General features: G+C 43.8%; 2 protein-coding genes across 3 annotated transcripts in view; both read right to left on the bottom strand.

Moving 5' to 3' along the window:
• The window catches only part of Fam171b (family with sequence similarity 171 member B), a 49,363-nt gene extending 48,890 nt beyond the window's left edge, over positions 1-473 (bottom strand). The window contains exon 1 of the mRNA XM_041639804.1: positions 105-473. Coding sequence (XP_041495738.1) covers positions 105-327 — 223 coding nt within the window. The 5' untranslated portion in view covers positions 328-473. The remainder of the gene's footprint in view (positions 1-104) is intronic.
• Positions 474-3,763: 3,290 nt separating this feature from the next.
• The window catches only part of Itgav (integrin subunit alpha V), a 75,724-nt gene continuing 66,707 nt past the window's right edge, over positions 3,764-12,780 (bottom strand). For both annotated transcript variants that reach the window (XM_041639706.1, XM_041639708.1), the window contains exons 26-30: positions 12,388-12,486; positions 9,572-9,685; positions 9,367-9,474; positions 7,575-7,697; positions 3,764-7,323 (exon numbers count right to left, since the gene is read on the bottom strand). In XM_041639706.1, coding sequence (XP_041495640.1) covers positions 7,228-7,323; positions 7,575-7,697; positions 9,367-9,474; positions 9,572-9,685; positions 12,388-12,486 — 540 coding nt within the window. In that variant the 3' untranslated portion in view covers positions 3,764-7,227. The remainder of the gene's footprint in view (positions 7,324-7,574; positions 7,698-9,366; positions 9,475-9,571; positions 9,686-12,387; positions 12,487-12,780) is intronic.

Genomic DNA, 12,780 nt, shown 5'->3' with positions numbered 1-12,780 from the left:
CAAGGATAGGCAAAGGGGGAGATGAGAAAGAGCTAAGAATCCCGCAAAGCAGGACGAGCTCGCTTGGCACTGATGCAAAGCAAGGCCGGGCTGCTGGGACCTACCTGGAACCGCCAAAGTCGAAGATGCCCCAGGCACCTCTGGCCTCTCCTCCTCCGCCTCCTCCCGCTGTTTTTGCTGTTGCTGCTGCTGCTGCTGCTGGATGAGGCTGAGGTCGGAGCGGCTGAGTTCGGCTCTGGCGGCCGCGGGGACCAGCCGCGCCTTCAGCAGCACCGCGGCCAGGCCGAGGAGCAGGGCGCAGGGGATGCGCCGGCAGAGCCTCGCCATGGCCGAGAGCCAGCGGGCCACGGAGGCATATTGCGGGGCTGCGGGCGGCGGCGGGCGCCAGGGCTGCGGAACCCGGCCGCGCCCGCTCGCTCGCTCCCCCTCGCGCCGTCTGTGGTGCACAGCCTCGGCGGGAGGAGGAGCGGGTCGGCAGGAGGATGGCGAGCGAGCGGGCTTGGCATCCTCGAGCACGTGACCGCCGGGAGGGGCGAGCGAGGACTGGGTCCCACCCCCCCAACCCTGCCGCCGCCACCGGGCAGGCGCCCCGCAAGGTGATGCTGGTGCCCAGGTGTTTAGCTAGGTGGAGACTTAACAGGAGAGCTGGAGGACCTTCGAATCCTTAATCTTTCCCGAGGCAGCAGGAAAACGTGTACAAAGTGGAATATAATTCCTCCCACTTGACCCTGGTGTAGAAAAAAAAGCAACACTCTGGTCACCCCCAGGAAACCATGAGGTTTCATAGATTCAAAGACCAGGCTCCTTTAACCCAATGCTCTCTGCTGTGCCGTGGCCTCTTTACAAGATAAACGAATACTCTCCAGACTGTAAATAAACTTTTTTTGTTTAAATGAGAATTTCTTTCATCATCATAAATATTCCTAATTATACTTTTACCCGTTGTAACTTATACTTTTCGTGTGTTTTGAGGATTTTTTTGATTGTTTGTTTTTTAATGTCTTGCCAGGTATGGCAGCACACGTCTTTAATTTCAGCACTCAGGAGATTTGAGGCTACCCTGTTCAGTCTACCTAGTGAGTTCCAGGACGCCCAGGGCTACGTAGAAAGACCCTGTCTAAAACAAAAACAAAAACAAACAAACTTCTGACTTAACAAATACTTAATGAGGTGCTCACTGCACATTTAGTCTGGTGCTTGGAATAAGTAAAACAGAATCCCTTTGTTCGACAAGCTTACCACCTGTTAGGGCGAGGCAGTATGGAAACAAAACACAGTCCGCTGTGGGGATGGCAACTGAAGAAGCAAATACAAGCATCTTTGAGCTTACATAGAGTTGAACGAAATTAAATAGTCTGTGGAAGACACTGCGGAAGGTAGGCTGTACAGAATAGGAGTTTACACAGAAATAGGTCATTTAAAAACTGGAGTGTGTGTGTGTGTGTGTGTGTGTGTGTGTGATGCATAAAAGCACAATCTACTTGAGAAAGTGTGAGAGCAGTTACCAGAAGACTGACCCTTCTCTGCAGCGAAAGACGAGTGGAGAATACTAAGCTGTTTTAAAATACCTAGCAGACACTTATATGTACTTACAGTGTAGGACACCGTTGTGGCATATTCACAGATGGCAACTCCAGCAGTCCTCCTACACCACTTGGATGGTACATAAGTAAGCAGAGTTCTCCAATGAAGACCACTCTGAAGGGGGCTGAACAGGAAGGAGAAACCCTCTCAGCCCTGCATTTTTAGCATCACTGTCGATGGGCATGAAAGAGATTACAGAGGAAAAGACAGGGAAGAGAGACCGCCACACGAAGGCGTGTTATAAAACAGAATCAAATAAACAACAGCAAAAGATGGGAAGCTGGCAAAGATGCACGAGCCTGAAAACGAGAGGAAAGGTAGAGGAAATGAGTGTTTGGGGTTAGACTCAGCTGAGATGGCTAATTGGAGTTGTTGGGGACAGGGTTGGGTGGAGTGTGCTAACTTGAGGCCTGGATTGTCCGATTGAGATCTTGGGTGGCTGCTGATGGCATTATTAAGATCAGCTGGTTTTACTGAGTAGTGCATAGATCTACAGTGAAGGAGCCCAGCTTTGCGAACTAGAAAGCTTTGTATGTGGAGCGGCTGCAGGAAGTTCTGCATAGGACCTGTCTCTGGCTGAGCATCGCTCTTTACCTTACCTCTAGCTAGCAGTGCCTGTGAGTGGCTTTCTCCCCGCCCGCCCCATTCTTAAGGTTGTCTCTCTCTCAGTGTCTCCAGCGTGTGTGTGGGGGGGGGGGGGGGGCGCGACAGTTTATACAGTGTAGGAACTTACTGTGATCAAGAATATAAAAACAGCCGGGCAGTGGTGGCACACACGTTTAATGCCAGCATAGGGGAGGCAGAGGTAGGCGGATCTCTGTGAGTTTGAGGCCAACCTGGTCTACAAGAGCTAGTGCCAGGACAGTCTCCAAAGCTACAGAGAAACATTGTCTCAAAAGAAAAAAAAAAAGCCCAAAATAAACAAAAAAGAATATGAAAGCAAGACCTACATAAATACATATTTCATTTGTCCATTCACCCATCGATGGACTGAATCCTAGACTGATTCTATCAGGGCTATTGTGAACAGTCCTGAACAATGCCACAATAAACATGGACGATCACGTGCACTGTGTGCTTCGGTGTCCAGAACTGCTATAGCTGGGTCATATGATAGCTCTAACTTTAGCTTATTGTGGAACTTCCATACAGATTTCCACAGTAGCTATAGTTTATATTCTCTCCAGCTGTGCTAGGAGTTCCTTCTTCCCAGGTGTTCCCTAGCTCTTGTTTGTTTGCTTTTTAAACAATAGCCACTCCGACTAGGTTGGCATTGCATTTTTTGTTTTGTTTTGTTTTTTGACACAGGGTTTCTCTGTAGCATTGGAACCTGTCCTGGAATTTGCTCCATAGACCAGGCTGGCCTTGAACTCACAGAGATTCCCCCGTCTCTGCCTCCCAAGTGCTGGGATTAAAGGTGTGCACTACTACAGCCTGACTATATTTTTTTAAAGAAAAAAAACAAAAAATAAAAAACACTTACCTGTAACACAGTACTTGTGAGTAGAAAAAAGTATACTTGGTAGGCACATGGTAGGAGAGGACCGGGGGTCCATGAGCTGATGGAGGGGGAAAGAGTACCCAAATGGTCAGGGAGGAGCTGCCAGAGGCAGGTTCAAAATATGGGTCCTTCCCAGTAGTTTTGATTTACAGTTTCCCTGATGGCTACAGAAATTGAACACTTTTCATGTATTACTGGCTACGCATGCTTTATCTTTTCAAAAACGCCTAAATATTTGATTTACTCATAAATTGGCTGGAGGGTTTGGCTTTATGGAGTTTATGATTTTTCTGAGTTCTTTGCATATGCGAGGTATTAACCCTCTGCTGGCTCTTGAGCAGCAATTGTCATCTCTGTTCTGGAGGAAGCCACTTCATGCTGTTGTTCCCTTTGAAGTGCAGAAAGAAGCCTTTTAATTCCCATGCAATTTCACGTGCACGCTTCTCACAATTATTTCCAGAGCAGCTGACATGCTAAGAAATCGTTTCCTCTCTAAGAATGTGGCTTTAAGTTTCCTTTGCTTTTGGTTTGTGGGTTTCCTGCATTGAGATAATGAATCCTGTTAGAGAGAGCTGTGTCACCACCCTGAAGTCACTCGGTTGACACATGATTGCTGTGCTGTGAGATGAAGGAACAAGAGAGGGCAGGAGATGGGAGAATCCACACCGGAGGCAGGCACCGTATGTTCAAGTTTATTGTACAGTCACAAGTTACATGTGGGAAGGAGAGCAGAACATGGTACCTGCTTTTACTAACTCAAATCAAGTCAGCAAATGACAGATTTCAGAACAGATTCATTTTTATGTCTCACCCAATGTGGGTGACCACGAGAGTAGCCCAAGAGAATCACCTTCCACGTTACTTAAAGAGCAAAGTCAATTGATACATGTAGCTTCCGAGTTACCTCAAGATGCTGAAAGGGTTTTAAAGCAGAAAGGGAATAGCTCATTTTGCACCTAAAATGAAATGCAGAATTCGGTTTAGAAGTAAAAAAAAAACAAAACTTCACCTGTGTACCTACAACTACAGAATGGCTCTTTTCTGCTAACCAAAACAAACAAAAAATACTAATAAATCTCTATTCAGATTAGGCTTACTAAACTAACAATGACTTATATTATATGTTTCGTTACATTGTTATATTGCACTTGAGAACAATGACAAAATTAATGGGGGGTCCAGTACCCTCACAGAAAGCATGACACGTCCGGAGTTACAACAAATGCCAGGGTAGACTGCAGATGGCACAGCCACAGTTCACGGTTCAGATGAAGGACCAACCAGTTCAAAGAAACCTTTTAGAAATCACTAGACTTTAAGCAATTTTATTTGCCTTTTTGGATCCCCAATACAACTTTGTTCGCCGTTTCCCCTTCCTCATCAAATGAAATGTAAAAGCCACCCATGAGTAAAGCAAGCTGACAGAGAGGCGATGGCCACACAACTATTCTAAAACAACTCAGTCTCCTCTGTGAGGGTCTGCACAACTCTGCCAGTGGGGACGGATGCCACCTCAGCTCTCCATTGCCCTATGAGAACCAGCTGCCCTATCTATACTCTGCCTCAGACGTCCCTCCTTGGGGTTAGGCTCACTATCAAACCCCTCACTGCTGTCTTAAAGAAGAAGCAAGCTCTTGTCTGCTATTGGTCAATCTCCTCAGTATGTAAACAATGTTGCATTCATGAGGATTAACTAATTAGTAATTTCACAATTCAGGTAGAATTAAGACAATAATGTTTTGGCTGTTTCACCTTTTATAGTCATTGAGACACAATCAGAATCACGATGATAATTAAACGTAGGGGAAGTGACCCTGACATAGATGTTATGCAGCATCAACACTAAAATAATTATCTCTGTAAGAAACCAGCATCGCTGTCAATACATGTCCTCTGCATCAACTGAACTAGATTATGAAAATTTTATACTTGGAAATCAATTTTAATTCTCAATAAACTACAAATATGAATCTACAATAATCCTTTGATATTCTGTCGATTATATTCATATGCTGCTATAGAATAAAAAGAATCAACATTTTTTTTCAGAGTTGACTTTGAAATTACAGTTTCTAACCTCACAGAGATACAAATTTACACATTTTAAAAGGAAATCCACACTTTTGCAGAAAACTACACATCATGTTAATTTCCCGTTACAACTTCTTTCAGTCCTGAACAGAAAGTTACTCCTTGGCAAAGGAGCCATAATAGGAATAACTGTAAAAATCAATATTGATTCTATTGCCAAAGAATGAATTTCATTGATTTTCAGGAATGGCAGCTATTATGAAGGAAGACAGAGCAAAAGTTTTTACAGTCAACTTAGTGGCTGTGTGGTGGTGGTCAACACTTGGCTTTATGATAAAAATATTTCTGAAAAGAATTTAAATTTATTGGCTAAAAAAACTTGTGTATATGATTATGATCTTTCAAGCCATTAATAAATTCTATGCCCCAGAAGCTATTACTTTAAAAGTTCAAGCTAAATATAGGGTTCTGTCTATATCTAACTTGTACAAGCCACCTAAATGTGCCTCTTGTTATGAAAATAAATTCTCCATATTAGCTCAGCCATATGCACATGGAAATAACCTGAGATATGGTGAGACAAATTTCATTATTTTCAAAATGTAGAAAAATATTCAATTATTTAAGAGAAATATTGTTCCTTGCCTAATGAGGAAAGCAGTTTAAAAAGCTGTTAAAATTCTCAACTTCTAGTGCACAGCTGATGTAACTGCACAAAAATAGCTATAATCGATAGTCATCCCATGGCCTTGAGGAACTGTGAATAAATCAGGGACAATGAAGACCTTGCTAACGCTGCTGCCCTTATTAAAGCCCCAGAAAACTTACATTAACAAATGTAAGAAAGCTTTAGAAGGTTTTCAGTAACAGGAGCTGCAGTAAAAACTCCTTTTTAGCATTTCTTCTGACAGCTGAAGCAGGTGGATGCATTGCCTTGCTTAACCTGGAGAAATGCCCTCACTAGAAGCAACCATGCTCGCTGCCTTTGGAATGTGGATTCCAAGCGTTTCTCTTGGGGTAAGGGTGAGAAATCCAGGTTCCTATAGGTTATAAAGATGGTCCTGACCCATTCTCGGTTTTGGAAATAGAAGGAAAATATGAATACAGGAGCAAAATAAATTAACACCAATTGGAAGCTCCAGTCTAATTAAAGAATGCAGTTTTGATGAGCGGTTTCAGCAGAGACTCAGAGAGTGCCTTTCGGCATTTTATACACTGCAAACAGCCAGACAATGAAATGGACGTACCTCAGAAACAACTTCCAGCTCCCAGGGCTTCAATCACCATCATTATTTAGTTACGATCAAGCTATTGCTTAATGGGCATTTTTAATTATAGAATTTTCAGCATGAAATGGCTTAAAGGATTTGATATAGAATTTAAATTACAAAAAAATACAATAAAATACAATGCAGACTAGATATAAATAAAAACCTAAATTTCATATAAAAAATACTGTACCGTTGTTAATACAGGAAGCTGTTGTTTCTCCCCAGTGCTGAGGATTAAACCCAGGGATGTATATATACGGAGCACATGTTTTAAAGTGGCCTAGCGCCCAGGAAAGAATTTTGATGGTATCAGATTTAAAAAAAAAAAAAAAAAGTCCTACTATGCAAATGATATTGAAATCTAAGTCCATGCAATCGCTGAGTCTTCAGTAGTTTACGAAATAGTGTAGTGTAATATGTACTAACGTTCTAAGTACCTGTACAAAGTTATTGGTGCTAAGGTCTAAACTTGAATTGCTTAAAGATCCTAACTGCCTTAACGTAACATCGAAGAAGAGAGAAACCTCACATAGTAAATTAGAAACAGTAACTGAAGAGGTACCATGTTATGTGATGTGGTAACTCAGGTGCTGTCGTATGTACGCTGAACAAGGATTATCGCTAAAAGCGCATGTCAGTGTATGTGAAGCCCACGTAATCTGAGCCTGTTTATCAAGAGAAGTTGGCAAACAGTCATTTCAGTTTTGTGGGTAAGCTGAGGCTACTGGGTACCCTCAGCCATACCATCTGGGGATTTTGTTCTTCATGAAAGATATTTAAATCTATCGCCAAAGTGGAAAATTCCGTGGATCCAGAAGCGGCGCCGCTTGGGAACCACAACTAGGTTTCGGAGTTTCCTTCGCCGTTCTCGTGAGGTTGGAGCTGTTCTCTCTCTTGCTCTTCTTGAGGCGGTCGGACACGTTTAAAAAAGCCCATCTGTCAGTTAAAGAAAAGACAAAGCTCTCACTAACAGAACGTTAAAAATACAATTGAGCATTCCTATTAGCAGCTTGAGACTCCAAATGCCATTTTTGTTTAGTTTCCCATCCTGAAACGAGCCCTGCTCATCGGGCGGTGTCACTGTACATCCGTTTCTTCTTTTCTTTACTCTTTTCCTCCCTTTTCCCTACTTCCCTTCCCCTTTTCTTCTATTCTTTCCCCTTCCCCTCCCAAAGTCCATCACTTACCCTGTACATTACAAAAACCAGAACAGCCAGCAGTAAGAGCCCGGCGAGGACCGCCAAGATGATCACCCAAACGGGCACAGGCATGGGCGCCGGCTGAATGCCCCAGGTGATGTTAGTGGTGACCTGTTGGGGAAAAGACATGGCGCTTTAGATAACTATTTGACTTAGTCAGTAAGTCAGTCGCTTTTAATTTTTATTTTAGTGGTGTTCACGTCACGCTCCTTTCTCACACAATCATCTGGTGCGCACACATTAGGTGTGCTAACAGTAAGCTGACTTCAGAGTTCACATGAAATGACTGGTAGATGATCCCATACAGATCTTGACTGCTGATCCCAATTTCAGTACTTAAATATCTTCAAAATCTGCTTATTTTATGTACTTAGTTTCAAACCTTATAACTGTCAGGGGAGAAAGGAACCAAAAACACCTCCCAACAAATGTGGTAAACAATAAAAACCTGTTACATAGACCAAAGCATTAAAGAAAAAAGCCCAGTGCTAGTAATTCTACAGTGGTGTAAAGGAATACCATAGGACAAGAGTACAATCCTGTGTCAGGGAGGATTCCGCAGCTAAAGGCACTTGCCCCACAGCTGATGATCTACCTTCAATCCTCGGGCCCCAAATGATGGAGGGGGAAAAATCAGTTCTGGAAAATTGTCCTCTGGCCTTGACATGAACGCTGTGGCTCAAGCTCCACCACCACCACCTCCACCTCCACCCCCATCACCTCCACCACCTCCACCTCCATCACCACCACCACCTCCACCTCCATCACCACCACCTCCACCTCCATCACCACCACCACTACCACCTCCATCACCACCACCTTCATCACCACCTCCACCTTCATCACCACCACCTCCACCTCCATCACCACCTCCACCTCCATCACCACCACCTCCATCACCACCACCTCCACCTCCATCACCACCACCACCTCCACCTCCATCACCACCACCTCCACCTCCATCACCACCACCACTACCACCTCCATCACCACCACCTTCATCACCACCTCCACCTTCATCACCACCACCTCCACCTCCATCACCACCACCTCCACCACCTCCACCTCCATCACCACCACCTCCACCTCCATCACCACCACCACTACCACCTCCATCACCACCACCTGCATCACCACCTCCACCTTCATCACCACCACCTCCACCTCCATCACCACCTCCACCTCCATCACCACCTCCACCTCCATCACCACCTCCACCTCCATCACCACCACCTCCACCTCCATCACCACTACCTCCACCACCACCTCCACCTCCATCACCACCTCCACCTCCATCACCACCTCCACCACCTCCACCTCCATCACCACCACCTCCACCACCTCCACCTCCATCACCACCTCCACCTCCATCACCACCTCCACCACCTCCACCTCCATCACCACCTCCACCTCCATCACCACCTCCACCTCCATCACCACCTCCACCTTCATCACCACCTCCACCACCTCCATCACCACCACCTCCACCTCCACCTCCATCACCACCACCTCCACCTCCATCACCACCACCTCCACCTCCATCACCACCACCACTACCACCTCCACCACTCCCATCACCACCACCTTCATCACCACCTCCACCTCCATCACCACCACCACCACCACAACAACAACAACCAACGTAATTTAAAAAAACAAGACGACGACAAATGAAATGTTTTCAGATCTAAAATATTAATCCCTGTAAACAACTTGATGACTCTCAGTTACTGCAGTGAAGCTGCATGCACGCATTCACTCTTTGAAACCAGTGACTTACGAGTGTGGAGTTGAAGAGATCCTCAATTGGAAGATTCTTGTATGGAAACTCTATGATATTAAATGACGCGGACGACTTCAGGGAGTAAGAGTGGTTCTGGTTCTCCTTCTGAATGGAAACAAAAACGGGATGGTTTCTCAGGTGGCAAGGCCTTTATTACTCCTCTGACAAACGAACAAATCTGCGGGTGCATCCGTCTGCTTACATTCATAAATGTCTCGGTCCACAACAGGGATTTGATATACAGGATCGCACTCTTCCCCCGATCCAGCCGCCCGACCTGGCAGATGATCTGCAAGCACTTAGCAACTCCACAGCCCTGCAGGGATGAACCATTTTCACTTACAAAGTAAGATCACACTGTCTCTTTTTAACACTGATATTTAACATTTGAACATGAAGCATTCTTACAAGAAGACCAAAGAGGAAGTGTATAGATTCTTCTGCCTTTTAGGAACAATGCTTAACAAACAAGACAACAGTTAACCCTGTGCTTTTTGTTAAATTGTTTTTTATTTTATTTTTTATTTATTTTGAAACAGGGTCTCATTATATAGTCCAGGTTGTCCTGGAACTCATTGTGTTGACTAGACTGCCCTGGAACTCACTGTGTAGACTAGACTGCCCTGGAACTAGCAGAGGTTGAGATTAAAGGCGTGTGCCATCACACACAGCAAAATCAGTGTTTTTTTGAATGCAAATTAGTCTAGAAACATAAAATATGTAATATTGAAAATTTCATTTTTATAACAACTCAACAATCTTTAGGGAACCCCTCAACATTTTTTAAGACACAAACATCATCAATTTTAAGGCATAAACATCAGATCACAGTAACTGCAGAAAAGAAAGGAAGCAGTGAACAGTAATTGTTCTTCTGCATGAAACTCGCAGAGAGACAATCACACGCTGATGAATAGTTAGCCAACACAGAAGGGACTCAATAGTACGTTTGTGGACTTCTTTCATTTTGCTTTGCTTTGGTGTTTTTCTGTCTTATTGGTCTTTTGCTTTGTTTTTTGCCCCCCCCCCTCTGTTTCTGTGGGACTTTTTTGTGTTTTTCTTTCTTTCTTGTTGTTTCTTACAGAGAAATAGAAAAAGAACATAAAATTAGCTGAGTAGGAAGGTGGGGGAGTATCTGGGAGGAACTCATCAAAATCTATCAAATAAAAAATGTTTCAATATAAAAAGTGAATACTGTATTTTTTAAAGCAAAGTGGGGACGAGAGAAACAGTGTGGGAGACTAGGTGCAAACAAACAGACAGCAAGGTGTTGATGGAGGCTGCTTGTTAGTTCCTAACCTCCCAAACTTGAATAATCACACAGAAAATGTATTAATTAGATCACGGCTTGGCCTATTAGCTCTAGCTTCTTATTGGCTAGCTCTTACACCTTAAATTAACCTTTTTTATTAATCTGTGTATCGCCACATGGCTGTGCCTTACCAGCAAGGTCTGGGCACATCTGTCTCCTGCTGGTGGCTACCTGGTGTCTCACTGACCTCACCTTCTTTCTCCCAGCATTCAGTTTAGTGTTCCCACCTAGCTCTACTATGCTCTATTATAGGCCAAAGCAGCTTCTTTATTCATTAACCATTAAAAGCAACCCATATACAGAAGGACTTCCCACATCAGCAAGGGCCCTGAATTTGTGGTTTACAGGCTATTATGTTATAAAGCTGATTACATTAGGAGCTCTGATTAATTTTCCTTTTTATGAATATTTTATTTTTAATTGTGTGCATCTGTGTGGGGATAAGCAAACATGAATGCAAACATGGTATTCTTTGAAACCATAGGTGTTGTCTCCCTCTGGAGCTGTGGTCATAGTTATGAGCTGCCTATTGTGGATGCTGAGAACCTAATTCGGGTCCTCTGGAGAATCAGCCAGAGCTCTTAACCACTGAGATATCTCTCTAGTCACCTATGATTTCCCTGAGTCAGCTGAGAAGGTCCTGGAGTGAAAGAACCCCAATAGATTCAGTAGTAAATAAATTCTAGGGGAGATAAGGGCAGAAAATCAGAAGCCAAGGTTAGTAAAACTCAAAGAAGGTGGTCCAAGTGACACCGTGGAGCTGGTGGAAACAAGTTAGAACTGGAAGCAGAGAAGTCGCTCCCAAAAGCTGTCCTCTGACCTCTGCAGGCATACCATGGCATGTGTGTACCACAAATACACAAACACACACAAATGAAAATGTAATACACAAACATAAGTTTTTAAAAAGTAGTGACTGTAAGGCACGGTGGTGTGTGCCTTTAAACCCTGCACTTGGGAGACAGAGGCAGGTGGATCTCTGTGAGTTTGATGACAGTTTGGTCTATATGGCAAGTTTCAGGAAAACCAGGGCTTTATTGAGAGACCCTGTATCAAAAAAACAGACAGATCATAAAATAAAATGTTACTGTGAGGTGATGGTGGTGGTGGCACACCCCTTTAATCCCAGCACTTGGGGGCAAAGGTAGGCGGATCTCTGTGAGTTCAAGACCAGCCTGGTCTACAGAGTGAGTTCCAGGACAACCAGGGTTACACAGAGAAACCCTGTCTTGAAAAACCAAAATAATAACAACAACAACAACAACTAGTGATTGCTAAGGAGCTTTACCAGTTTTTCTATGTGTTGGTTTCAGATCTACTTTTTTTTAAAAATTAAATTAAATTAAAAAGACTAAACAACTCATTTTTTTCAAACAGTACAGGAAATCATTGAACTAATTATTCCCTTCATACGTTCTCATCACTTGGTCTCCTGGTTTCTCCTGCAACGTGTCATTGAAGTATCAAAAAAAAGATGAGATCAGAAAAGTTCAGGTAACAGAGCACAGTCAAGGAAGTCAGTTAGAATACAAATGCTTTTATTAAACAATCTATTAAATGGGTCGGTTGAGAATTGCCCCCAGCGTGACCAGGGTCAAGAGAGAGAACTGAAGCGTGATCTTTTAGGCACTGCGCTGTGATGTCGTCTGTCCTGAAATCGTGTATTTTTAGATGCTTACCCTTTGCGTACTTGGGATGGCACTTACCAAAGTGTGAACATCTCCCTCCCGGAGGGCGAGATCCCGCTTGGTGACGAGATGATTCCGTTCTCCTTGTCCGGTGGCTGTGTCATTCTTTTCGGGTGTCTGCAAAGATGAGACATGGATTGTAAGACGGTGGTTAAACAATAGCGGGAAAACATTTCACAACGACATTTGGACATTAATGCTTAGACATGGTTAGCATACAGTCTATGAAAATGTGATCCGACAGAAAATTTACCTCTTAATAGTCAGTGAACAGGAAAGACAGAAAATAAAAGATCAAAGTCATCAATGTACCCTACAAATTTATTAAAGTTCCCTTTTCCTACGCATTGCTCGTCCCCATGCATCCCTAAAGGGGAACCGAGAGCAGCACTGAAAGAGCCTGAGACTCTA

This window comes from Microtus oregoni, unplaced genomic scaffold, assembly GCF_018167655.1.
Source record: "Microtus oregoni isolate MIOR12 unplaced genomic scaffold, Mior012 000060F_ref0000265, whole genome shotgun sequence".
Lineage (NCBI taxonomy): Eukaryota > Metazoa > Chordata > Mammalia > Rodentia > Cricetidae > Microtus > Microtus oregoni.
Note: the sequence above shows the minus strand (reverse complement) of the source record. Positions and strands in the feature narration are given on the sequence as shown.